Source organism: Balaenoptera musculus, chromosome 10 (genome assembly GCF_009873245.2).
Source record: "Balaenoptera musculus isolate JJ_BM4_2016_0621 chromosome 10, mBalMus1.pri.v3, whole genome shotgun sequence".
NCBI classification, from domain to species: domain Eukaryota; kingdom Metazoa; phylum Chordata; class Mammalia; order Artiodactyla; family Balaenopteridae; genus Balaenoptera; species Balaenoptera musculus.
The window spans coordinates 52,418,821-52,445,219 of record NC_045794.1 but is presented as its reverse complement, the minus strand read 5'-3'; the positions used below and the strand labels follow the sequence as shown (position 1 = coordinate 52,445,219).

Sequence of the window (26,399 nt, the reverse complement as noted above, 5' to 3'; positions counted from 1 at the left end):
ATTTAGAAATGATCATGATGAGAGCTAAATAGCTATATGCTTTAAAAAGTAAAATACAACATTCAAGTTATTTATAACTATAAAAGATATATACTCATTTGAGTAAGAACTAGAAAATAACGAAGAAAAAGTGAATTTTGTTTAATATTGCCCCAAGATGTTATGCGACTATACAAAACAATTTCAGGCAATTACTGTTTTAATTGTTATAAAATTAGAAATCACTTTGTATATAACTAAAAATCAAACAGAATGCACATTCACATACTCTAAAATGAGAGCAGATTCAAGCTTTGATAAAGGAACACCAACAGAACATACTTCTGGTTACACTGCATGGATCAGGATTAGATAAAGCACAAGTTATACAGGATTTTGAAAATCCATAAAGCAATATTAATATGGGTTATTAATATGGGAGCTGAAGACCTTGCGTTGATTCCTCTTTGTAATGTATTGGTTTTTAAAAATGATTTTGTACTCATTTAGTTCCTTTCAAAGACTTTATCTTTCAAAGACAAAGACATGAAGCACCCTTGAAAGACGTGGATATTTTTAAAAAATCAATGAAATACATACATTGTATTTAACCTGTATTTACATATATGCTCTTCAGTTTGTATTAATACCGTATGCAGAATATTATGACATGTTTGCATTATTACACAGAACTTAGAAGACTAGACTATAAACATATGTCAAACAATGTAAAAACAAATAAATTTCCAAGTTTACTAGTTATATAATTTAAATATAAAAATTTTAGGAAGCTAAAAACATTATAAACAGCATTACTACCCTCATTAATTATCCTTAAAAATGTACATAATGGTTCAAATTAACAAGGACACCTACTCTAATAAGTTAAGTATGTGGAGGAACAAAGAGCTTAACACTTCTAGTTATAAAATACTAAGGATAGAAAAGGGCATCCGTTGTTATTTTCCCATTTTCTGTTTTCCTTTCCTATGTTAATACCCCTGGATATCCAATGACTACCTGGAATACAATAGAATCATGGAATGTTCCTTTATGAATACAGATTTTCAAAAAACAAATGATAATTTATTTAAAACTTCATTAAAGATTAAAAGGGTGTTGAGTTCTTAAATAAGCTATTACTTCCACAAGTATTCTACATAGTACTTAGACTTCTACAGTATCATAAAATGGAATTTTTATAGACATAGAAGTTGAATTTTTTTCTGGCTTATGCTAATTAAATAGCTCATGCTAACACTGTAGCATACACAGCATCTACCTGATCTTAAGAGTCTGAAGTGTTCTACTGTTCACTTTTTGGAGCTACCTGGAAAGCTGTAAGGCAGGGGTAGGCCAACGTTTTTGTAAAGGGCCATAGAGTAAATATTTTAAGCTTTGCAGCAGTATACACTTCTGGTCTCTGTCACTTTTTTTTTTTAAGCAACCTTTAAAAATGTTGTTAAAAACACAGCTAGCAGGCCATACCAAAAAATGGCTCATAGGCTGCAGTTTGCCAGCCCTTGAGGTAAGGCATTCCTGTATCATAAAACACCCATTTTCTAATAACTGATGACAAAACTCAGGAGGAAACTAAGTTTTTAATTTTTAAAGCAGGTCTAATATTAACATAATTGCTTATTACTAGTTACTTATAGGCAATAGTTCTAACACACTGCTGATTGCTTCATAGAAATCTTTCTAAATTCAAAGCATGTTTTCCCAAATCTTTAACAAATCTATTTTAATACACTATATGTGTACACATACACACACACCCATGATTCCCAATTACTAATTTACTTATTTTCAAAATAACTAGCCAAAAATGTGTATTTAAAAACCTGTATCAGGGCTTCCCTGGTGGCGCAGTGGTTGAGAATCTGCCTGCCAATGCAGGGGACACGGGTTCGAGCCCTGGTCTGGGAAGATCCCACATGCCACGGAGCAACTGGGCCCGTGAGCCACAATTACTGAGCCTGCGCGTCTGGAGCCTGTGCTCCGCAACAAGAGAGGCCGCGATAATGAGAGGCCCGCGCACCGCGATGAAGAGAGGCCCCCACTTGCCGCAACTAGAGAAAGCCCTCACACAGAAACGAAAGACCCAACACAACCATAAATAAACAAACAAACAAAAAAAAAAAGGCCTCTTTAAAAAAAAAAAAAAAAAAAACCTGTATCAGATGCTTCAAACTTGGATTACAAAGTACAAAAATAATACTGTTTCATGCAAAAGATTCCGTTCATTAAATAAAGCAACAAAACATTTGTAAGGAGGGAAAATGATACTGGTACAGGGAGAAGTCAAGCAAAGATTAAAAATCTATTGGATATAGTTCACAAATGGATAATTTACATGGTAATAATAGCTACGTGGCTTTCTAGTTAGTGAATATTCTGCCTAATTGTGAGATGATATATGCCATACATTAGGTGCTACCTTTAAATTAAGTAAAATACGACACACAGAAATCAATAGTGAGTATGACTTAATTCTTGATGATTCAGTGGAAACTTGATCTTTCACCTGCAAGAATAATGGAAAGAACATGGTCCTTAGGATCAAAGAGGCCTGGAATCAGATCATGACTCCACTACTGAATAGCTATGTGTATAACCTTAAGCGGAAATAAGAGAAAGTAAGTCATTTATGCAGATGCATATACTTTGATCAATTCTTCAGATTCTAAACCCTATTCAGGGTCAGTCCCTTGACCACTCAATAGATGAGGGTAGGGGCTATAAACCCAGGCCTTCCATCTAAGAGGCAGAACAATACAGTGAAAAGAGCAAATACTTCGATTCTATTCACAGTTCCATCACTTACTAGCTGGATGACCTAGTTATGAAACCTCTCTGAGCTTTAGTTTCTTTATAAAGTGGGTCTGATACCACCTACCTTTCCGGATCATTGTGAAATCAAAGGTAACATACAGAAAGTACTAAGATAAATTATACTTGAAATATTATAATTATTATGAAATGTATCCCTCACTCCATTTCTTAGAATACTTATTTTTCCACAAAGACACAATTTTATTAACAGTGATTAGCATTCCAAGCTAGTTCATAAAAAATCTATCCAGCCCATAATTCGGCACATTTGCAGCTATCTTCTTTCCTATTATATTCTTCACAAACCTTAAACACATTGGGTTAAAAATTAAACAGGTCTTGAAAGTGACCTAGGAAATGAACCACCATCCATTACATCATTCTATTGTTAAGTTATCATACAAAGCTCCCACCATTTAACTTAAAAAGCAATCTATGTCTTTTCATGAAAATATAGTGCCATGTATTTCCTAAATGTTCCACCAGAGGGACCTCTTAACTTTTTACAAATCAAAACAAGCTTTCAATCTCAAAAATGATGAATAAAAAGTTCGAGAAAAACACTGGAGAAGTAAGAAAAAGTGTTTACGTTATTTAAATTAATTGTCACATTTATTTAAATTTCCTTTGAAGGAGAAAGTGGGAACAATAAAATAAAAATAGACTGTAAAGAATCAAATTGAAGAAAAATTTTAAACATTTTTACTGAGGCTTATTCACTCATTTTACTCCATCAAACATTTACTAATACTGTGCTTAAAATGCACTAGAAGTTGGGAAAAAAATTAGCTTATACTGTAGGAGTGCTACATATTCTCTGGCTCATTCACTCCTGAATGCAAAAACTTAATTGTGTTGCAGGTGAAACCATAGTACAAATACATAAAAGGTACAACAGATCTCTCTCCACAAGCAGAAAGCCTACAATATATATATGGTCATCATTATTTGATACCAGCTTCGTAGTGGGGTTCTTCCATACTTATTCTAGAACTTGGGTAAAATAAAATATCAATTTTGGATAGATTGTGCTAAAATTATCATTAAAAATTAGAGATTAATTTGGCAACATATATCAAAAGCATTAACAAAAGTTCTTTGAACAAGTAATTTCATTTCCAGGACTATTTCCTAAGGAAATAATCACAAAATCAAGTACTATAATGCAAAAATTAAGGTGCTTTCGTAATACCAAAAAAACCACAAACCAGTACAATACAATCATGTAAAGAAATATTATCCAGTGATAAAAAGAAACAATTTTTAAAAACCTGAACAATGACATGGGAAAACACTAACAACTTTAAGGAAAAAAATATGTAAATATTTATAATATGACATATTTATAATATTTATAGTGATACTAATTTTGGGGAAAAAAAATATAAGACTAGAGAAACATGAACCAAAATGAGTGGCTAACCTTAGGTGGTGAATTTGAAATGCAATTTTCCTTTTATTTTCTGTATGAGTTAAATCATAAGCATGGGTTAATGTTATACTGAAAAAATAAGCATTATTAAAAACGGCACCTAAAAGCTTTTATCTAAACCTTAAAACTTTATTTTTTTGGAAAAAACCCTGTTTAATGCTTTTCTTCCTTTTAGGAGCAGTCCAAACTGCATCTTTGGTGGTAACAAGCCATACCAGATTTCACAGCATTTGAAAAGCTAAAAATGGGACTCCAAGAAGAAAAGAAAAGGTTAACACTAACAAACACACACACACACACACACACCCCTAAATGTATAAGGATATTACCTACATAAAATAACTTCACTTAACTAATTAAGAAATTAATCCAAAATCTTTTGTAAAAATATACGTTAGAAATTCTACTGAATTAAAAAAAAAAAAAAAAGGGCAAAACCCAACCTGAAACATAAAATAGTCCCAGAGAAAAGATATTAAAATCTTTTAAGACCGGAATTCGTTAACATCACTTTTTTTTTTTTAAACTCAATACCGGCAGTTCCCAACTAACTCATGCATGGGTGTATCCATTAACTCCTTTGCTGTCAGTCTTTAATCGAACTAATCTCTTGTACCCTACTGCTGCCTGGCTTAGACTCCAACTTGTCCCAACCCTGGTTCTGTGTCCTTCTTTTTACTTTATCCAATCAAATGGCTGGGGACGAGAAAGAGAGGCAGTTAATCATCCTTCCACAACAACCCGACTCTTCTTCAGCTCCAGCTTAACTACTGATCAAGCCCTATCCTGTTCCCAAGCCCTATCCCAACCAACCCTTTAGTCCTTCCTTCAAATACAATTCAGTAGATTTTAAGAGTCTTGAGGTTTGTCTGAAATGTAAATTAATCCTGCTCCAGGAATTTATGACCAGTGATAACAGATATCTGATATCTGTGCCATTACCTCTCTGAGAGATTCAACTGGGAAAAAAAAGAAGAGAAAGCAGGAGGGAATCACGGGTTGGGATCAGTTTTTCCCACTGCTAAAAGTAAAAACACTTTCAAATCATAACGAATGGCTTGCTGGCTTTGGATTCCCACATGCTATGCCCTCTTCCTGGAATATTTGATTCTCTGTTCCCTTTAGCCTACTCAATCCAATCCCTTCTTTGCCCCCACCCCCATAATCTATCTAGCAATTTTTCCATCCCTTAAGACAAAGTCCCATAATCGTAAGCCCTCCTTATTTAGACCTTTTTGGATCCTAGTCCTTTAGGTATCCAATCTATTAACTATTACGCTATCCACGAATCTGCCTGTCATCAATGTTCTCATCTAGGTCAAAACTAAAAACGAAGAAAAGAACAAGGTTGAGAGACAAATCCTGCAGCATGTTATTAGAAAACTCTCTTCAGAGTGACACTGGTTTAATTAGTTAGGAAAAACACAAAAAAAGATATAAAATTTATTGGAAGTTATTATAATCATCAGGCACTGACCTAGGTACTTTATATTCTCACAAGTCTCCCAACAACCCTGACAGGCATTAATAAGAACAGTCCCACTTTCACACTGAGATACAGGTACAGAAACATGAAGGGACTTTACCAAGACACACGGCTTCTATGAGCCAGTGCTAGAATTGGAATCAACATCAAATCTCCATCATATTATTCTGTCTCAACATCTTTTAAGTATCTACATATAAGTTATGAATTAAGTATCTACATATAAGTTATGAATTAAGTATCTACATATAAGTTATGAATTAAGTTAAAAACTGAGTCCATATTTCTCTTTTTTGACGAGCATATCATGGCAGATTGTCACTAAAACCTCGCTGAAAGCCTTAGAACTATACTACGTTGTAAATTAAAAAAAAAAAAAGAGGGGGGTGACGTCAGCAAGATGACAGAATAGGAAGCCCCAGACCCTCCTTCCCCCATGGAGACACAAATTCAACAATACGCAGACCAGTTCCCATTGTAAGAAATCTAGAAACCGGTTAAGAGCCTCCTGCACCCCAAGCATGTGCAAAAATAGCTGCATGAAAGTAGGAAAATTCATAACACTCACTCACCGGAGCCCCTTCCCCTGGCATACCATAATGTGATCTGGAGAAAATTCCCAACTCCTGGCTTATCTTTGAGGAGGGAAAGAGAAGACTGGAACATATGCCCAATGTTCAGACTTTTCAGGGGCTGCCAGAGGGACTGGCTTTTGTCTTGCTTGAATCTTAGCACTAATAGCTAAGGGCACCAGGTTGGGGGCTGCCAAGAACAAAGGCAATGAACGAATACACACTCACTTGCCACTGCCCCTCCCTGCAGCTCGGTGCAGAATAAGTGGCAGAAAACCCCCAACTCCTGGTTTCTCCCCGAGGAGAGAAAGAGTTGGAACATGTATCCAATGTTTCAGTTTCTCAGGGAGCTGCCCAAGGGACTGGTTTCTGTATCACCTGTTTCAGAGCCCTGAGATCTGACATAGTCTAGATGCCTGGGGGTTGCTGAAAATAAAAAAGAGCTGGACAGCTTCCTGCTGTCCCAGAGGACCCGCAGTATAGCAGACAGACACCAGAGGGAGCAAGAGATTACAAGCTCCTATAAAAAGAAACCTGCAAAATCTCTCTAGTTGGGAATATACGCCCACAAGTCCAGAAAAGATGCATCCACAAAAAAGGTTTGAGGGGACCCCAGAATCTCTATCTGAGCTCAGTGGTAAAGGTCTTCCCCTGCATGAAGGCAGTCTGTAAAGACTGGGAGATGTGGCTGTGTTTTCAAATGGTAGATCCCAACACAAGGTAACAAGGCACACAAAGGAAACAAGGAAACACGACCCAACTAAAAGAACAAAATAAATCTCCAGGAACTGACCCTAAAGAAACTGAGCTATGTGAATTACCTGATAAAAATCTAAAAATAACTGTCTTAAAGATGTTCAACAAGCTCAGGAAAACAATGCATAAATAAAATGAGAATATCAATAAAGAGAAAACACTAAAAAGAACCAAACAGGAATTTTGAAGCTGAAGAATACAATTACTGAATTGAAAAACTCACAAGATGGGTTCAAAAGCAGTCTTAAATCAAGCAGAACAAAGAATCAAGGAACTCAAAGATAAGTCGTTTGAAATTATCCAGAAGAACAGAAAGAAAAGAGAATTAAGAAGAATGAAGAAAGGCTTAAGGGACTTACGGGACATTGTCAGTTAGATCAATACATGCATTATGGAAGTCCCAGAAGGAGAGGAGTGAAAGGAGCAGAAAGCTTATTTGAAGAAATAATGACCCAAAACTCCCAAATCTGGGGAAAGAAATGGACATTCAGATTCAAGAAGTCCAACAGCTTCTTATGGGATACAGCAAGGGCAGTTCTAACAGGGAATTTCATAGTGGTAAATGCCTACATTAAAAAAGAAGAGACTCTCAAATAAACCACCCATCTTTACACCTCAAAGAACTAGAAAAAGAAGAATAAATTAAACCCAAAGTTAACAGAAGGAAATGATAAGGATTAGAGCAGAAATAAAATAGAAAAAAATCAACAAAACAAAGAGGTGGTTTTTAGAAAAGATCAGCAAAATTGACAAACCCTTAGTTAATAAAAAGAGAGAGAAGCCTCAAACAAAATCAGAAATGAAAGAGGAAGTATTAAAATTGATGTCAGAGAAATACAAAGGATCATAACAGACTACCATGGACAATTACTCACCAACAAACTGGATAACCTAGAAAAAAAAATGGATAAATTCCTAGAAACATATAACCTATCAAGACTAAATAATGAAGAAATAGAAAATCTGAACAGACCTATAACTAGTACAGAAACTGAATCAGTAATCAAAAACCTCCCAACAAAGAAAAGTCTAGGATTCAATGGTTTCACTGGAGGATGCTACTAAACATTTTAAAAAGAATTAACACTTAAGCTTCTCAAATTCTTCCAAAAAATTTTAAGAGGAGGGAACACTTCCACACTCATTTTATGAGGCCAGCATTACTCTGACACCAAAGCTGAACGAAGACACTACAAGAAAGGAAATACAGACCAATATCCCTGATGAATACAGATGCAAATCCTCAACAAAGTATTAGCAAACTGAGTTCAACAGTTTTAACAACACATTAAAAGGATCAGACACCATGACCAAGTTGGATTTATTCCAAGAATGCAAGGATGGTCCAATATACAAAAAACATACACCACATTAAAAGAATAAAACTTAAAAATCACATGATCATTTCATTAAATACAGAAAAAGCATTTGACAAAATTCAACACCTTAAATTATTAAAAACACTTTGACAGATCAGGAACAGAAGCAAATTACCTCAAAATAATAAAGGCCACATATGAAAAGCCAATGTCTAGTATATACTTAACTGTGAAAAACTGCAAGTTTTTCCTTGGAGACTAGGAATAAGGCAAAGATGTCCACTGTTACCATTTCTACTCAATATAGTACTAGAAGTCCTAGCTAGAGCAATTAGGTGAGAAAAGAAAACGCATACAAATTGGAAAGGAGGAAGTAAAATTATCTGTTTGCAGAAACACAATCTTATACGTAGACGACTCTACAGACTCCACAAAAAAACCATTACAATTTAAGCAAATTCAGCAAACTTGCAGGATAAAAAAATTAATATAAAAAAGAAGTTGCATTTCTATACACAAAAATGAACAATCAGAAAAGAAAATTAAGAAAATGTTCTTTACAAGAGCATCAAAAAGAATAAAATACTTAGGAATAAACATTACCAAGAATGTGACAGACTTATACACTGAAAACTACAAAGCACTGCTTAAAGAAATTCAAGACACAAATAAATGAAAAGGCATCCTGTGTTCATGACTCGAAGACTTAATATTGTTAAAATGTCCATACTACCCAAAGCAATCTACAGATTCAATGCAATTCCCATCAAAATCTCAGTAGCACTTTTTTGAGAAACAGAAAGATCAATTCTAAAATTCATATGGAACCACAAAGGATCCTGAATAGCCAAAACAATTTTAAGCAAGAAGAACAAAGCTAGAGGCCCCATACTTCCTGACTTCAAAACATATCACAAAGGTACAGTAATCAAAACAGTACGGTACTGATGTAAAGAGAGACACATAGAACAATGGAAGAAAACAGAGAAAGTCTCACATATATGGTCAACTGATCTTCAACAAGTGTGCTAAGAACACACAATGGGAAAAGGATAGTTTCTTCAACAAATGGTGTTGAGAAAACTGGATTTCCACATGCAAATGAATGAAACTGAAGCCTTATCTTACACTACACAAAAATCAACTCAAAATGGATTGAAGACTTAAACAAGACATGAAACTACAAAACTCTTAGAAGAAAATACAGGGGAAAAGCTTCATGATATTGGTCTTAGCAATGATTTTTTAAATATGACTTGGCAATGATTTTCTGGATATGACACCAAAAGCACAGGCAACATAAGCAAAAAGAGACAAGTGGGACTACATCAAACTAAAAAGCTTCTGCAGGGCAAAGGAAACAATCAACAGAGTAAAAAGGTGATCTGTGGAATAGGAGAAAATATTTGCGAACCAAATATCTGATAAGGGTTAACATCCAAAAGTAAATAAGGAACTCCTACAAGTCAATAACAAAAAAATCAGATAACCTGATTTAAAAAATGGGTAAGGGACCTGAATAAACATTTCTCCAAAGAAGACATACAAATGTCCAATAGGTATATGAAAAGATGTTTGACATCACTAATCATCAGAGAAATGCAAATCAAAACCACTGTGAGATATCACCTTACACCTGTTAGCATGGCCATTATTAAAAAACAAACCAGAACCAAAAGAAAACAAAATAAGAGTTTTCAAGGATATGCAGAAAAGGGTACCCTTGTAAATGTTGGTGGGAATGTAAAATGGTGTGGCCACTATGGAGACCAGTATGGAAGTTCATCAAATTACTAAAAATAGAACTACTATATGTTCCAGCAATCTCACTTCTGGGTATTTATCAAAAGAATTGAAAACAGGATCTAAGGGATATTTGCACTCCTATGTTCACTGCAGTATTATTCACAATAGGCAAGAAATGGAAACACCTAAATATTCACAAGCATATCAATGGATAAATAAAATGTGGGGTATATACAGTAGAATATTATTCAGCCTTAAAAAAGGAAGGAAATCCTGTCATATAGTACAACATGGATGAACCTTGAGGGCACTGTGCTAAGAGACATTAACCAGTCACAGAAGGACAAATACTGCATGATTCCATTTTTACGAGGTATCTGCTGTAGTCAAACTCACAGAAGCAGAAAGTGGCATGGTGGTGGTCAGGGGCTGGGAGGAGGAGGAAAGGGGGAGTTGCTGTGCAATGGGTACAGAGATTCAGTAATGCAAGATGAAAAAGTTTGAGAGATCTGCTGCATAATGATGCATATATAGTTAATAATACTGTACACTTTAGGGTAGATCTCATGTTACGTGTTTTTTTACCACAAAAAGGGGGGAAATGAAGTTTGTATGACATAACTTGTTCACAATGAATGGATGCTAACTTCTAGGGATCAGCATTTCCATCTGCAAGTACTCACATCTTTATGGAATTATCTTTATGGAACTGGATTAACATTAAGCTCCCCAATATGGTTTTCAAAATCCACTATCCCCTTTTTGGAAATCAGAGTGACACCTGTCCATCTTAACCTTCTAGTACCTTTCCTTTTATCTAGGATTTCCTAGATTACTTACAGTGGTATAGAAAATACACCTGCAAGTTCTCTTAGAACCCTGAAATAAAATTATCCCGGGGCAGAAGAACTGAAATAAATGACAATGGTTAGATGCTTACTTGCTTTCTTATATGCTACTTACTTATCTCAATTTCTCTCTCACCAATGGTGTCTGCACTCTTTCCAAACTAATGTGCATTCTCTCACAGAGAATGTTCTAAAACAAACTAAAACAGAAAATGTTGAGTAATTTTGCTTTCTCTATCTGCTCACATTACACCAAACAGCAGGCCCAAGCTTGTAACAGTACAATTAAAGTAATCAAATGCATGGTACTGTAGATATAAGTTGTGATGATTTACATAAACTTTAAGAATAGAGCTATTAAAATTCTAATTTCACTGCTTACTTTCAAATATGCAGCTGCCTCTTGGACAGAAAGTGTTCTCTGACTAGAACTGCCACATTCATGATCTCCTGGAAAGATTAGCATATTATTAATTTTGAATCAGCACTATGTTAAACAGAAGAAAACAAATATGATTAATCAAACTAGTTTTACAAATTACACAATTATAGATTATATTACTATAATCAGTAAGGAAAGAAGATAAACACTCAATTTTATTTTCTAGAAATAAATTCCAATAGGCAATATAAACAAATATTTTTATATCAACCACAACCTTTAAATGTCTTTCAGTCTAGACAGAAACATACATTCCTCTTACATTCCCAATGAAACTGTTGGCCAGGGGTAGGGACCGTGTCATGCTGATGCCTACCCACAGGTCCTGGCACGAAGAAAGCCCTCTAGAGATGCATTATTATTTTTCAAGGGGGGAAATTCACTGTGCTAACTCATACATCTATTAACTAAAGCTAATAATTCAAGAGTTCAAGTAGCTTTGAATTAAAATGTGCATTTTTGGAGTATTACTAAGCCTATCTTTAGCAAGGAGTATGCATAACTTAAAAAATTATTATAACACAAGTCAACAGGGAAAGTGGAAGCTTCTACCTATAATCTGGTTTCTACAAATACGTGTACTACATACAAAAGTTTGGAAAACTACATTTTCCTTTTCTTGTAACTATTTATAAAAGAATCCAAAGTCTTTTTTTTTTTTTCAGGCTATCTGTGGTTATTAGAGATCAATTATCCTGACATTGAACTTCAATTTTAAGTTTCTCCTACTTGTTTCTTTCAAGTACTTTTTTAAAAAAAATTTAACATAAAAGTACAATAATTAAAGGAAAATCCTTGGCAAATTTTTCTATCATAAAAGCAACCACGTTCCTATTTATCAGTTTTGTTCAAGTAGCCAGATTTTAATGGTCATGGTTGTAAAACAGGTAGAAATACCTATTAGATGAACATGTAAGTCTTCAAACTTTATAATCCATCCTCAGAGATTCTGATTCCACAGATCTACAGCAGAGGTTGGCAAACCCACAGACCAAATCTGGCCTGCCACAGGTTTCTACAAATGAAGTTTTATTGCAACACAGCCACGTTCATTCGTGTATTATCTATGGCTGCTTTCAGGCTCTAACAGCAGAAATGAGTAGTTGTGACAGAGACAGTCTAGCCCGCAAAGCCTAAAAAATCTACTATCTGGCTCCTTCACAGAAAAAAGTTTGCAGACCCCTGCTGTAGAGGAAGGAATCTACATCTTTAAAAGCACCCCAGACTATGCTGATCTAACACACTTCATAAAACACTGCTATAGAGACAGCTATAGAAGCTTGTAGCAGCAACATGAGGAATTCCGTGTAGATTATATACTTCATTTCTGGGTGCCACAGCATACCAAATAAATGTCATCAGTTTGCAGCATATGTATATAACAGTCTGTCAGTCAATGCAAAGAAGACTTTTAGTGATATACACATAATTATTAGCCCAAAAAAACTGACCAGAATTAAGGACCCCCCCAAAAAAACAAAAACAAAGATTGGTGAGAGGATGGGGAACTGTCAGGATTCTCAACGCTTCCATTCGACCAGAGAAGTTCCACATTCACCTACTAGGTTTCTACCAATGATCTAGTTTCTACAAAAGGATCTGCTACAAACAAAAGTTTGGAACACTACATTTTTCTTTTCTTGTAACTGTTTATATGAAGAGAATCCAAAGTCTCTTCTTTCAGATTATATGTGAAATAACTGAAAAAAGTTAAAAGGTAATAAACAGATAAGGTGCTACTACGGCTTTTATAGATGCTAAACTTCATGCCAATTCACCTATATTATTCTAATTGCAGATATGTTGCATACCTGAGAACTCTCAAAGTCTTACTAAGACCAGAATATGAGGAAAATGCGATGTTTCAGGAGAAAAAAATTCTGTAATATATTTACTTTATCCAAGGAAATGACACCTATACAATCACCAAAGGAAAATCTGCACTTTTATATTTAATCGAGGATTTTAGTTAATCCACTGCTTACCCAATTTAACTGATACATAAGCTTTCAGAATTTTGTTATTATCAATGCAATAAAAAAATGTGATGACTTTTACTATAGAGTATATATCTATATTTCATCGTATACATATGGCAGGCAGGAAAAAGGCCTTGATTAAACGTATCTATACAGATAAAAACCCACTTCATATAAGGACTAAAAACTTCTAAGGAGAAAACACCCCACAAATATAACAACACTGAACTTGGGAAAAACCATTTCTACTGATACTGCATGCTATATATGCAAATTAATTTTCAAAACAATTTTAGAGACTATGAATGTTAAAACAATTACCTGCAAGCTGTGCCAATCGATCATGAAGCTTGTATAAAGTGTTCATCATAAGATTTTTCTTATTTTCCTAAATTTAAAAGAAATTATTATAAAATATCCGATTCCAGGGGGAAAAATGCACCAATTAATAATTTTTATTCGAAAAGAAAAACAGTGAATGAATTTAAAAACCATAGAAGCTACATAATCTGAAAGACAAATTCATATTTAAGCAACAGCTACCATATTTTAAAGAAACCTTAATCTAAGAATCTAAACTATCACTCTAAATATTTTACCTTCTTGAGGATGATTGGGAAACTGGCACTAAGGTTAGTGCTAGAAAAGGTCTCATATACAACAAACTCCCCCAGCCACCAAAACAATGCTCCCAATCCCCCTCTATACAATGCAAGCTCGTGTATTTTTATGAGACTGTTTTCTTCATGTTTTGTTTTAACCTGCCTCAACCACATAATAAGGGAATGAGTAGTGACACTTCAATTAAATTAACCCTCAACCCCTCCTAGGTCCCAAAGTGGCCCTGCATAAATTTAAGAACCATTAAAGTGAAACAAACATTTAATGAGCCTCTACTAGGAGTTAAGAACTGTTCTCAGCAAAGCAAGAAACCCAGGGAACAAGATGGTTCCTGTTCTCAAGGGCCAAAAACATACTAAACCGGTTATATTATAGTTGCGAACAAGGTACAATGTAAATACAGAAGATGGAGGGGAGGGAAGATCCATTTATGGAAGAGGGAATATCTGAATAGGGCTTCACAGAGAGAACAGAATTGACCAGCATTCCAGGCAGAAGGAACAACATGGGCCTGAAGGAATAAAAGCTTTAGTTATATTTCTTACATAACCAGAGCCTACTTTGACTCAGCAACCTACTAGAAAAGTAGTTTGGAATCAATGGCTAGAGAGCTCTAGATACCAAGACAAAGAGTTTGACTTCATTCTGAACATTTAGGAGAAGAAAAGTAAAACAGAACTGTGCATCAGGAATATTATTCTGACCATATTAAAGGAAACCAGAGTGGAGACTACTGCAATGTCTAAACACCCTGACAAGTAGTCTAAAGCAATGAGACCTCAATTTAAGAGCAATCACAATTAAGAGAAACTGATATAAGCAACGGGAGAGGGTAGGTTAGGAGAGGGGGTAAGAATAGCTTATCACACTATTTGAAATAAATTCATGATTTATGAGGGGGCTATGTCTTTATTATTTCCCTTCTCCTTAGGTTTCTGACAAAATAGGATTACTGTATGAATATGACCAGGAAAAAATTCAGACAGGATAGTAAAAAAGCTGGGAGAGTAAAATTCATATGCCCAATGACATGTAATCTCATCCATTTGTTTTCACGCTATATGTTCAAGGACCGAAGAGACAAGTCTGCACACTATGGATGGCATGCTTCTATCAATGCAGCTTTAATGAGTGGTACTAGGAAGAGAAAAACTCATCAAAGGCTCCACAATCCTACCACCAGAGTCCCTGGCTTTATGTGAGATGGTTGATAGAGGTAAGTGACATTCCTTCAGCTGACTACTTGCCTTCCAACCCATTTGCTTTTTACCCCCTCAACTCTATCTCAACCTGATTCAGAATCAAGCCAGTCCTTATCACATAAGCTTAAAAATCCAAACTGCAAAAATTAGACATCAAAAAGTAACCGCAGGAGTTGAAATTCAAGATTCTGAAAGCTACGCATCTGTGATAGATTAAACCACAAAATCATTTTTTAATAAATATGTTCAATATAACAAGATGAGGAGTTCCAATGATAGTGTAGGTTGTGGACTTGACATATAAAACCAAGGTAAATCTGATTAAGCTTCAGGACTAAAGTAGTTGAGAGTTTTGAAGTTTGTTTCCTTCCTTAACTGGAAAAGAGACCGATTCCCTTTTCGTTTTGCATGTCCTGATCATGCCTATCCCCACACCCCTTTCAAAACCAAAACTAAATCCAAAAATTTGACACTGTCCTCTGTGATTACATCTTTAATGAACATCAGAGGCCTGGGAATAAACTTCATCTTTTGATTCACATATATTAACCCTGGACTAGGACTTCCCTGGTGGTGCAGTGGTTAAGAATCTCCCTGCCAATGCAGGGGACATGGGTTCGATCCCTGGTCTGGGAAGATCTGACATGCCATGGAGCAACTAAGCCCATGCACCACAACTACTGAGCCTACGCTCTAGAGCCCATGAGCCACAACTACTGAGCCCGCGCACCACAACTACTGAAGCCCGTGCACCCTAGAGCCCGCGTGCCACAACTACTGAGCCCACGCGCTCTAGGGCTTGCGTGCTGCAACTACTGAGCCCGCATGCTGCAACTACTGAACCCGTGCGACTAGAACCCATGCTCCGCAACAAGAGAAGCCACCGCACTGCAACGAAGAGTAGCCACCACATGGCAACGAAGAGTAGCCCCTGCTCACCACAACTAGAGAAAGCCTGTGTGCAGCAACGAAGACCCAATGCAGCCAAAAAATAAATAATAAATAAATACATTAAAAACAACAACAACAAAAACACTGGACTGGACAAGTAGAAGAAATAACAAAACCTAATCATATGTAACTGGATCTCATACTGGATAACATACATGCTATTACATTCGCATACAATGCGTTTAAACACCCCAAAAGCTCAGCTATAATTTTTTCAAGAATTATTTTTCCAACGGCAACTCATTCAAAATGACCATCTATATACTACAAGGGTGTCAAGTGCCATCCAAATGATCAACTAAATTATGATCTAAATAGTTTTTATGGACATTTTATTAATGGGAACAAACCAATTTTGAGAAATAGAAAGGTTCAATAATCTTTAGCACCAATATGCTAAACTAGAAGTAAATCTGAAAAGGGTGTAAAATCAAATGTTAAAGTTACTTTCTTACAAAAACTTATATTGGCTTATAGTTTCATTACAAACTTCTTCCATTCTGTCTGCTTTCCAGATTGCCTCCTGATATTCAGCTTGAAATGTGTCTACTGATCACCCTGAAAACAAGTTAAAGATCTACAAATAAATCCATATTTAAGGTAAGCTTTCAAGTAACCTTCCATTAAACAAAAATAATTTTTTAATTTGAAATAGCTACCTTCTAATTGCATGTTTTGGTAAGCTCCAGATTTTCTTTTACTAACACAAATCATTCTCTGAAGCAAAGTTCTCATTCTTGGGGGGAAAAACCAAACTGTAGGGTGACTCTACCAAATTTTCTCGCATATTATCACCTTTAAATATTTCCTTCTTGTATCTCAGCCAATTTCCTCCTCAAGGATATTTTCAATTTTTGTATCAAGTCCCTGATTAAATGATACTAATGGATTTTAAACACTTAGCATAGTGCCTGGCACAGAATAAACACTTAACGTAAGTTAATTGCCATTATCTTCATTACAATTATTATTATTATTTAGAGATTAGGAACTTCAGGTTCCCCCAAGGGGAAAATTATACAGAAGAAAATAAAGTCTTGTCTTTTCAATGTTCAGTGAGTATACTGTGCAAATTTAAATTATGATGCCAGCAGCAATGTTATACTTAATATGATAAAGCAAACTTTTTTAAAAAAACAAGTATCACCACAATAGAATACTACAGAAAATAATCATTACTAACAATCTAAAGTAACATTCTATGGATCTGGTTACACATTATTACATATCGCTTAGTACAACAAATAATGTTTTCCGTACAGGTCTGTACTACTGTCAGTTCCTATAATAAAAAAAAAAAAATTAACAACTAATTGTGCGTTATAATATAAACTCAAATATCATAATCTTTGGAGTGCCTATAATGATGAATGGTAAGTGAAAAATATTTTCATGTGAGTAAAACTTAGGTTAAAATTAATATTATAAATCCTTTAAAAATAAAAGGAATCATAAATAAGTTGCATAAGTTGCATAAGACTCTAAATCCTTTGCCTTCCTAACAGTTGAAAAGGCATGCCAATGAGCAAAAAATTGAAAGAGAACAATTTTCAATTGGAGGGCAAAAAAGACAAAAGCTGCTAGGGTACCCAACAATTAAGGAAACAGGCATACTTTTAAGGGTAAGACCAGATCCCCAGATGACATGCCACTGCCATTTTACTTGGCAGTGGCTTTTACCTCAAAGTGATATACAGGTCAGCTCTGAGGTGGAAATCGGTGTCAGATTTAATTATACTGTGGTCAAGGAATACTCAAAAATAAGAAAATCTATTGCCTTTAAAATTACTACTTTTTAGGTGATAGTCATCCTACTACCTTTATCATATAAAACATGAGACAAAGTATCAGTCTTAAGATTTTTTTACTTACTTTTATTTTTCCAAATGTTTCATCAAAGGGGTTTTCTACTATCAAGGAAAGAAAAAGAGAGAACTATTAGCATCATTTAAGAATGAGAATTAGAATCCCCCTAAACAAGCCCTCGGAAATGCCAACATGTACTATGCTAAAACTGAATGTAAACATGCAAACAGTATATAAACAAACTGATGATAATAAAGGTTGGGGAACTAATTTTTCAGACTTACTATATTTACCATTCTCACTATGATTTTGTGGTTTGCTCTATAATACTTAGAGTGACTTGGTTCAAGTCCTAGCTCCACTACTTACTAGCAACGTGACCTTGAACTACTATCTACTTAGCCACTCTAAGTTGTAGTTTCCTCTTCTGTAATGGAAGGATGTAATGATGATACCTACCTTATACAGTTGTGAGGATTAAATCAGATAAACCATATAAAATGCTTGGCATAGTGTCAAACACTTAATATATGTTACCTATTATCGTTACTATTAATGACTATCATTTCTTCACCTTAACTTGGTTTCTCTTCAAAATATAGACTAAAGGCAGTTACTACTTGAGGAAATCTATAAGATGCTTTAAAACTGAATAATTCATTTAGAATTCTTACTTCCAATGATTAAAAAACAAAACTTCCTAGTCCTTGCTAACATCTGGAAAAGTGGCAAGAAACAAATATACACATCAAAGTAGCTAAGAATAAAGTCTCAGTATTAAACAACTTCTTACTTCTAATAAATATTATAAAGAAAGGATTTACCACTTTCCATCCAACCTCCATACACCCACCCTCCCCCAAAAGATACAAACAAGTTCATGGCTGATTATGTAGCATCTCTCTGGTTATTACTTAGAATCTCCTCCTTTTCCTCTATTTTAAAATTGCATGCAAAAATATTCAAAGCTTTCAGATACCTGGATCTCTATAAGCCAGGTCACAGCTAAGACTAACTGAGCCTACAAAGTAGTTCACACTGACCAGGTTTCCTTTCTGAGGTGCTTTTCTATTTTTATTTGAGAAAACAGGAAGTCCCATAGGAACCAGGAACTGCCTGATTCTAAGAAAGTTCATGTGCGAGACCAGTTTAAGTTAAAAGGTACAATAAAAAAACAAGGCAAAAATGTATTCTGCTATCATCTAAAGGGATTTGGTAATGAATTTTCAGACATCAGTTTTCTATAAAGCAACAGGGTTTTCATGCTGAGAAAGAAAAAATTTTGAAAAACAGAAGATCAAAAGTACTCAGTAGGGGACTAGGAAGAGGAATATAGCTTAAAGATTAAATAAAATGTTAAGAATCAGAACATGCTTAGACTAAAAAGATACTTTTTAATAACACTAATTTTAATTAATGTAAAATTTGAACAATTTAAAATAAAGCCATATTTAGTTCAATATACTACCAAAAATGCTTTTGTCAATCTACTTAAAATAAACTGGTCAAACAATACTAAACAATGAGTATTTTATTTGCCCTCTATAAGAGTAATTCTAAAAAATATTAAAACATGCAATCCTAAAAACAGGTTTTAATATCTATGAAGAAAGGCCATGAGAGGACCATTTTTTGACTGCTTACAAATTTGTTTCTGTCAAAATTATTAAATGGAAAACTAGCTCTTCAAGTATCTCTATGAAAGTATTACTGTAGATTGTGGACGCTCTGCCACTAGACTGCTCTACTATGAGTTTCTCATGACAAGGGATCACGTGTATTCATGTTTGTATGCTTGGAGCCAAGCATAGTACTGAACATACAGTCAGTGCTTGAAAAGTACTATTTGAGCTCTCTAGGCTAAATCTGCCCTTCTTTACTCTACTCTATGTGTTAACACTGAAGCAAAAGTGTTAAACTCTGCAGGAAGCTGGAGAAGGGTATGTTCTGAGTAACTGGGAAGGGAGAGGAATAGGATAACAAAGAGAAAGCCAAAGAGCAGAACAGTAATTCTGTTGAAAAACACTGCTCTGCCATTTGTATCTTTCTAAGTTTCTGCCTCTTGTCTAATAGGCTTAGATACCCGAGAGTGTACCATATCTGAAAGCCAACAATATACATACCTACTGATAAAAAAATGTTCCCCAACTTCCTGTGACAACTGTCACCTATTACATTAACAGATGGACCTATTAAATTAACAAAAGTAAATGTAGTCTTGAGGTTAAGTTTAGAAAGGAAACTCCATCTAAAAACAGCAATTTTAGCAAACCAAAAGCATTTTTATGCATCTAACTTTTATTCCCCTAAATCATTTCAGTATTTCTAAAACTACATCAGTACTTTTTATCTCATCCACATTACCTACAATTTTTAATGGATACAACAAATATTGTTACCCCTAGTGAAAACATTCCTCTCTCCCCCTGCTAACTAGGCAATTGTAGAGAAGAAACCATATTCCAAAAGCAATCTACAGCAAATGCCACCTCATTTTTTAGCCTCTTTTCTAGGGATGGAAACTGAGAGTGAATTACAGTTCTTATCTCTTATCCTAAAGCAATGATAATGCCAAGTTGGTATTTCAAACTTATTGTCCTCCTATATCCCCTACACCCCGAACAGCTTCTCATTACTGCTTTTTCTCAAATTCTCTTGGTGTGGCCATTACTCCTTCATTTTTCTTGTTCAGATTATTTCAAACCTCAAATATACCAAACTTTTTTTTATAAATGTCCTTAAATTTTGACCTTTCTTCTTCGGACTATCCTAATAATTGTAAAAATCAAAGTCCTAAAAATATTTCTTTAATTATACTACTAGACCCCTCAAAATGGTCCAATGATTTCTCATCACATTTTGCTTCAAGGAACTAATTCTAATCTTGTGATACTTTCCTACTTACTTTCAAGACACATTGTTTCCTCTCCTTCTCTAAGCCTCTTTCTCTCACATAAATTGCAAAAAAATGTTACTAGTTTTACTGATCCTTTCTATCAAGTGTAAACTTTTTTCCATTCTCTTAGGCTGAGATCAAATTGTCAACCATTATGAATTCCCAGATAAAAAGGAAAAAAATGAAGTATATTATAAATGTATGTACATTGTTTTTTTAGACATAAGGCTATTGCACGCTTAATGGACAGTATAGTGTAAGCATAACTTTTACAGGCACTGGGAAACCAAAAAACTCTTGTGACTCCCTTTATTGCAATATTCACTTTATTACAGTGTCAGGAACCAAACCTGTAATATCTCCGAGGTATGCCTGTATTCGCAAAGTATATGTTTAATGTTGACCAAATGAACTGATGTCCTCCTCAGGAAGGCCCCATTTTGCTCACTCAGTGGCAATAAAGGGAAGAAAAAGTCTGTGGTGACCAAAGTTCTTTTACAACTCAGAAAGAAAGATAAAGTTTATTCATTTAATAAGTATTTATTGAATAGTTGGTGCTAAGCACTGGAAATGTGACTGTGAATAAAATAAATGATATCTCTGCCCTCAAGGAGCTTATATTGTAGAGGGGTTAGAAAAGACAATGAGCAAATACACTTTTAAAATATATAGTATGTCAAATGGTTCTAAATGCTTTGGAAATAAAACAGCAGGAATGGTGCTAGACACGTAAGGGAACTTCTGTACTGTTTTCCATAGTGACTGTACCAATTTACATTCCCACCAACAGTGTACCAGGGTTCCCTTTTCTCCCCTTTTCTCAGATTGCATTTGAATAGAAACCTGAGAGAGCTGAGGGAACAAGCCGTGGACTGGGAAGGAAGAGATTTACAGACAGAAAGAACAGGAAGTGTATGGGCTGTGAAGTGGCATGCTTGCCATACTACTGGAAATAGAGCAGTGTGGATGAGAGGGCAAGTAGCAAGAAATAAAGTCAAACTGGTAAAATTATTTAAGGGAGTTGGTAGGTAAGATAATGTAGAACCTTGAAGACTTTTTATATATTACTCTGAGCAAGAAACCTCAGAGAATTGGAAACATGTTATCCGGCTTATGCTTTAAAAGGAGGACACATGTAATAAGAGACAGGCCACTCTCTGGATTAAGTTTAAGAGTCCTAAACATTTAGATAATGAATGATCTGCTATTCATGAACCAGGAAAACTGAGGAAATAGTACATTCAGGGTACTTTCCTCCTGCTTTCTCTACATCAGCACAGCCAACTGCAGACAGCCTCAACATTTTTCTGTTCTGAATACTTGAAACTATTACCAGTCATATAAAAATATTCTGTCAGAAAGAACTGAATAGACATTTTTCTAAAGAAGATATACCTGGCCAACAGGTACATGAAAAGGTGCTCAACATCACTAATCATTAGGGAATTGGAAATCAAAACCACAGTGAATTATCACCTCATACTTGTTAAAATGGCTATCCTCAAAAAGATGAGATAACAAGTTTGGTGAGGGTGGGGAGAAAAGGGAACCCTTGTACACTGTTGGTGGGAATGTAAATTGGTACAGTCACTATGGAAAACAGTATAGAAGTTCCTCAAAAAATTAAAAATAGAACTACCATATGATCCAGTAAAATCCCACTTCTGGGTATACATCCAAAGGAAATGAAAACAGGATCTCAAAGAGAGATCTGCATCCCCATATTCATCGCAGCGTTATTTACAACAGCCAAGATATGGGAACAACCTAACCGTCGATGGGTGAATGGATAAAGATGATGCAGTACGTATATACAATTCAGCCAGGAGACAGAAGGAAATCCTGCCATTGGCAATAACATGGATGGACCTTAAGGGCATTGTGCTAAGTGAAATAATTCAGACAGAGAAAGACAAATACGGTATGATATCACTTATATGTGGAATCTAAAAAGCCGAACTCAGAGAAACAGAGAGTAGAGTGGTGGTTACCAGGGGCTGGGCAGTGGAGGTAATGGGGAAATACTGGTCAAAGGGTACAAACTTCCAGTTGTAAGATTAACAAATTCTGGGGATTTAATGTACAGCATGGTGATTATAGCTAATAATACCGTATTATAAACTTGAAAGTTGTTAAAGAGTATTTCTTAGATGTTCTCACCACAAAAAAGAAATGATAATTATGTGACAGGATGGAGGTGGTAGCTAATGCTATGGTGGTAATCATTTTGCAGTACATAAATTTACCAAATCAACATGCTGTACACCTTAAACTTACACAACGTTATATGTCAATTATATCTCAATAAAGCTGGAAAAAAATTTCTGCCAGAAAGGCTCTGAGCTTTTGATCTTTCTGATCTTCTTCAAGCCGGAATGTTTTTCCTTCTCCTTCATTCTGTCTTTAAGGTCCAGTTTGCGGCTCTCCTGCATGAAGGATGCCTAACCACTGCAGCTTATCAGGACCTTCCTCTTCTCAGAACCTCCACGTATTTACTCTCAGTATCCCACTACCTTAACTATTTGTTGTTGTTTCCTCCACCAACAAGACTGCAAAATCTCTACCTGCTTTGCAGATACTGGGTGCTAAATATATGCCGAAAGAATAGAAGCTTGAAGGCACAGTGCAGTCTCCTAGAATAACAGCTTCACCAATGCCAGAGGGGTACTATAATCCGGCTTACTCTACAAGATTCTCCTTTGAATAAAAAGGAAATAATATTTCTTGAGCTCTTGATATGTTCCAGGAATACTGATGCCACTCTTTTAGGAGGTAGCTCATTTCATCCTTACACCACTATTTTACAGCAGGTATTACCCCTATTTTTATGGACAGAGAAACTGATGCATGATCCTTCAGGTAAATGCAGTTTAAAGAGCTGGGATTCAAAAAGATGGGATTCAAACCTATGTCTGACTCCAAAGCCTGCATTCTTTTCATTATAGAAAAAAACTACAGAAAAGAAAATATTTATTCTATTTGGTTTAAGGAAAACATTCTTCTCTAGAACTTTCAGGTTTGGAATCATTAAACTTTAATCTCCTTATGATGTAATGCATGAAAAATGCCCAAAATCGGGATAAGGAGGGAAAAGACACGGCTTTTGGGAAAATACACTGATATCTCTTAGATGAGGAAAACTCTTCAAAACCAAGTTCTCTAATTGTAGTCTAGAAAAGATTTTCCATGACCTATCAAAACATAAAGTGTCTGATGACCACCACGGGCAGCATTAATCATTGCCCTTCTCTCTGCTGCCATGCCACTTTGTTCTTAACACTGCTATAAAACTTACCACAAGGCATCGGCTTTAAAAAAAAATCATAATTTTCTAATTTAGTACCATACCACATCTAAACAATATTTTGGCTTCATCTGGTAACGTAAGATATTCACAAACATATATCAAGTTGCCTACTAAGTGTCAGGCGTTATGCTGGTTGCAGGATATTAAAAAATGAAAATATATAAGCCCTGAACTCAAGAGGTTCAGTCTGGAGGGCAGTAACTGCAGATATGTTCTTTCAAAATCTCTTGTAATTCTAAAAGTCTATGACCTTAAGGCTAGGTTTTAGACTTTGGAAACTTCAAGTCATCTAGGCAATTAAATTCAGCTGCCTAAATGACCAATTATCTCTCTGAGTTGTACCTTTTTGTAAACAGACATTCAAATTCTCAAATCCCATCTTCTAGCATTAATGGTTTAAACAGAGCATAATTATATGTGAAGAAGTGGGGGGTAAGGGGGAGGGCAAATGTTTCCAACAGCTGCAGAACACTGCACCTGTATGGCCAACACTTCTGCATTTCACTGCCAGCCAGACTGATCTAAATATGGACAGGGTGAACAAGGCAGTACATTCTTTTGCAATCAGCACGCTGCCCATTTGTTCTCTGAAAGTTCACCTATTGTTTCACGGCTCTGCCAAATATGTGGTCATTCTAAAGCACAGGAACAGTTCACTTGAAGTGTACTTATTAGTAAACTACTGTGAATATTGAGATTAAATCAGCAATCAAAATAGACAAAATTATATGGACAAGAACTGTCTACTATAAAACTTGCCTAAGGTAAACTCTTATACCACCTTGTTCTACTCATAAATAACCTTTCCATGTTTACCCCACTTATCTATCTGGATTTACAGAGGTACAGACCTAGATGGGGATAATCAGTGCAAGAGAAGGGAAGGAGGGCAAAAACGCAAATACTTCTTTACTTCTCATAGCCTACAAGACTCCCAACTTTTCACTGGCGCTATTTTGAGAGGCAACAATCCTGTGCTGCTTCCAAATAAGTTTTCTTAAAGAATAACAGAATATACAGAGTGATTTTATAAAATAAAAATAAAAAGGGCTTTAAATGTGGTTATCAAAGTACTAAGAATATAGTGAAAACTGAAAAAATGTATCCAAGGAAATAAAAGGTCAAAACTCATAATTAAATTGGCAATAGCCTTACTATTTGATTGGTTCTTATTCTTCATCTCCATGTGATAAGGAACATTATGGTCTCTTTCAACCTTGTGGTCATTTGAAAGTCTCACATTTGCTCACCATAAAAATGAAGACTTCCTTGGAAAAAACTGATAACAGACTGTAATTGAAATTGTTATTAAATTTTTGTTTAATCTTCATTCAAGCACTAATTTCACATTATAATTGTACCCCAAGTTTGGGATCTCTGTAACAAAAGCTGTAAGAAAGACTTCTAACCATAGACTGTTCAACAAGTATTAATGGAGCATATTCTATACACCATGTTCTGAGAACATGCTGCATACGGAGTAGTGGAGATAAACGAGTAGCTATGATATAACAGCTATATATACATGGCTATAATATATATAACAAAAATAGCTATAATATAATCAATACCTTAGAGTTTAGAATAGAGTGCTTTAAGAATTCAGAAGGGGATAAATAATTTCTGTGTAAAATAGATCTGAGCCTTAAAAATAAACCAAGAGTAATAAAATGGAATGTACTAGAAAATGCAACATTAATATATCTCAAAAATATCATGCTGAGTGAAAAAAGCCTCACAAAAGAGTATTCTATGAATCCATTTATATGAAGTTTTAAAACAGGCAAAGCAAATCTATGGTGAAAATGATCAAAACAGTGATGGAGTATTGACTGGGCAGGAGGAAACTTACAGAGGTGACGGTAATGTTCTATATCTGTAGGGATTTAAGTTACACAGCTGGAAGCATTTGTCAAAATCATTTGATGGTACATTAAAGATTTGTGCATTTGACTACATGCAAATCTTACCTAAAAAGAAAAAAACACCTCACTCTAGTTAATAATATACACGAAGTATGTAAGGGTGGAATATCCTAATATCTTCAATTTACTCAAATATATTTTTTAAAAAAACAGAACGGTGGATGGAGTGATGAATAAGATATATAATAAAGCGAATATAGGAAGTGTGTAAACTGTAGACTAGGTGTGGGTATGAGTGTTCACAGCACAATTCTTTCAATTTTCTGTTTGAAATGTTTCATAATAAAATGGTAGGGG

The 26,399-nt window shown here is 35.1% G+C and overlaps 1 protein-coding gene across 3 annotated transcripts in view; it reads right to left on the bottom strand.

The window, feature by feature from the left end:
* Nucleotides 1-26,399, bottom strand: part of LEMD3 (LEM domain containing 3) — a 69,939-nt gene that overhangs the window by 19,916 nt on the left and 23,624 nt on the right. For 2 of the 3 annotated variants that reach the window (XM_036865883.1, XM_036865881.1), the window contains exons 2-4: nucleotides 18,041-18,078; nucleotides 13,716-13,782; nucleotides 11,356-11,423 (exon numbers count right to left, since the gene is read on the bottom strand). In XM_036865883.1, coding sequence (XP_036721778.1) covers nucleotides 11,356-11,423; nucleotides 13,716-13,782; nucleotides 18,041-18,078 — 173 coding nt within the window. The remainder of the gene's footprint in view (nucleotides 1-11,355; nucleotides 11,424-13,715; nucleotides 13,783-18,040; nucleotides 18,079-26,399) is intronic. The other variant, XM_036865882.1, reaches the window with a different exon arrangement.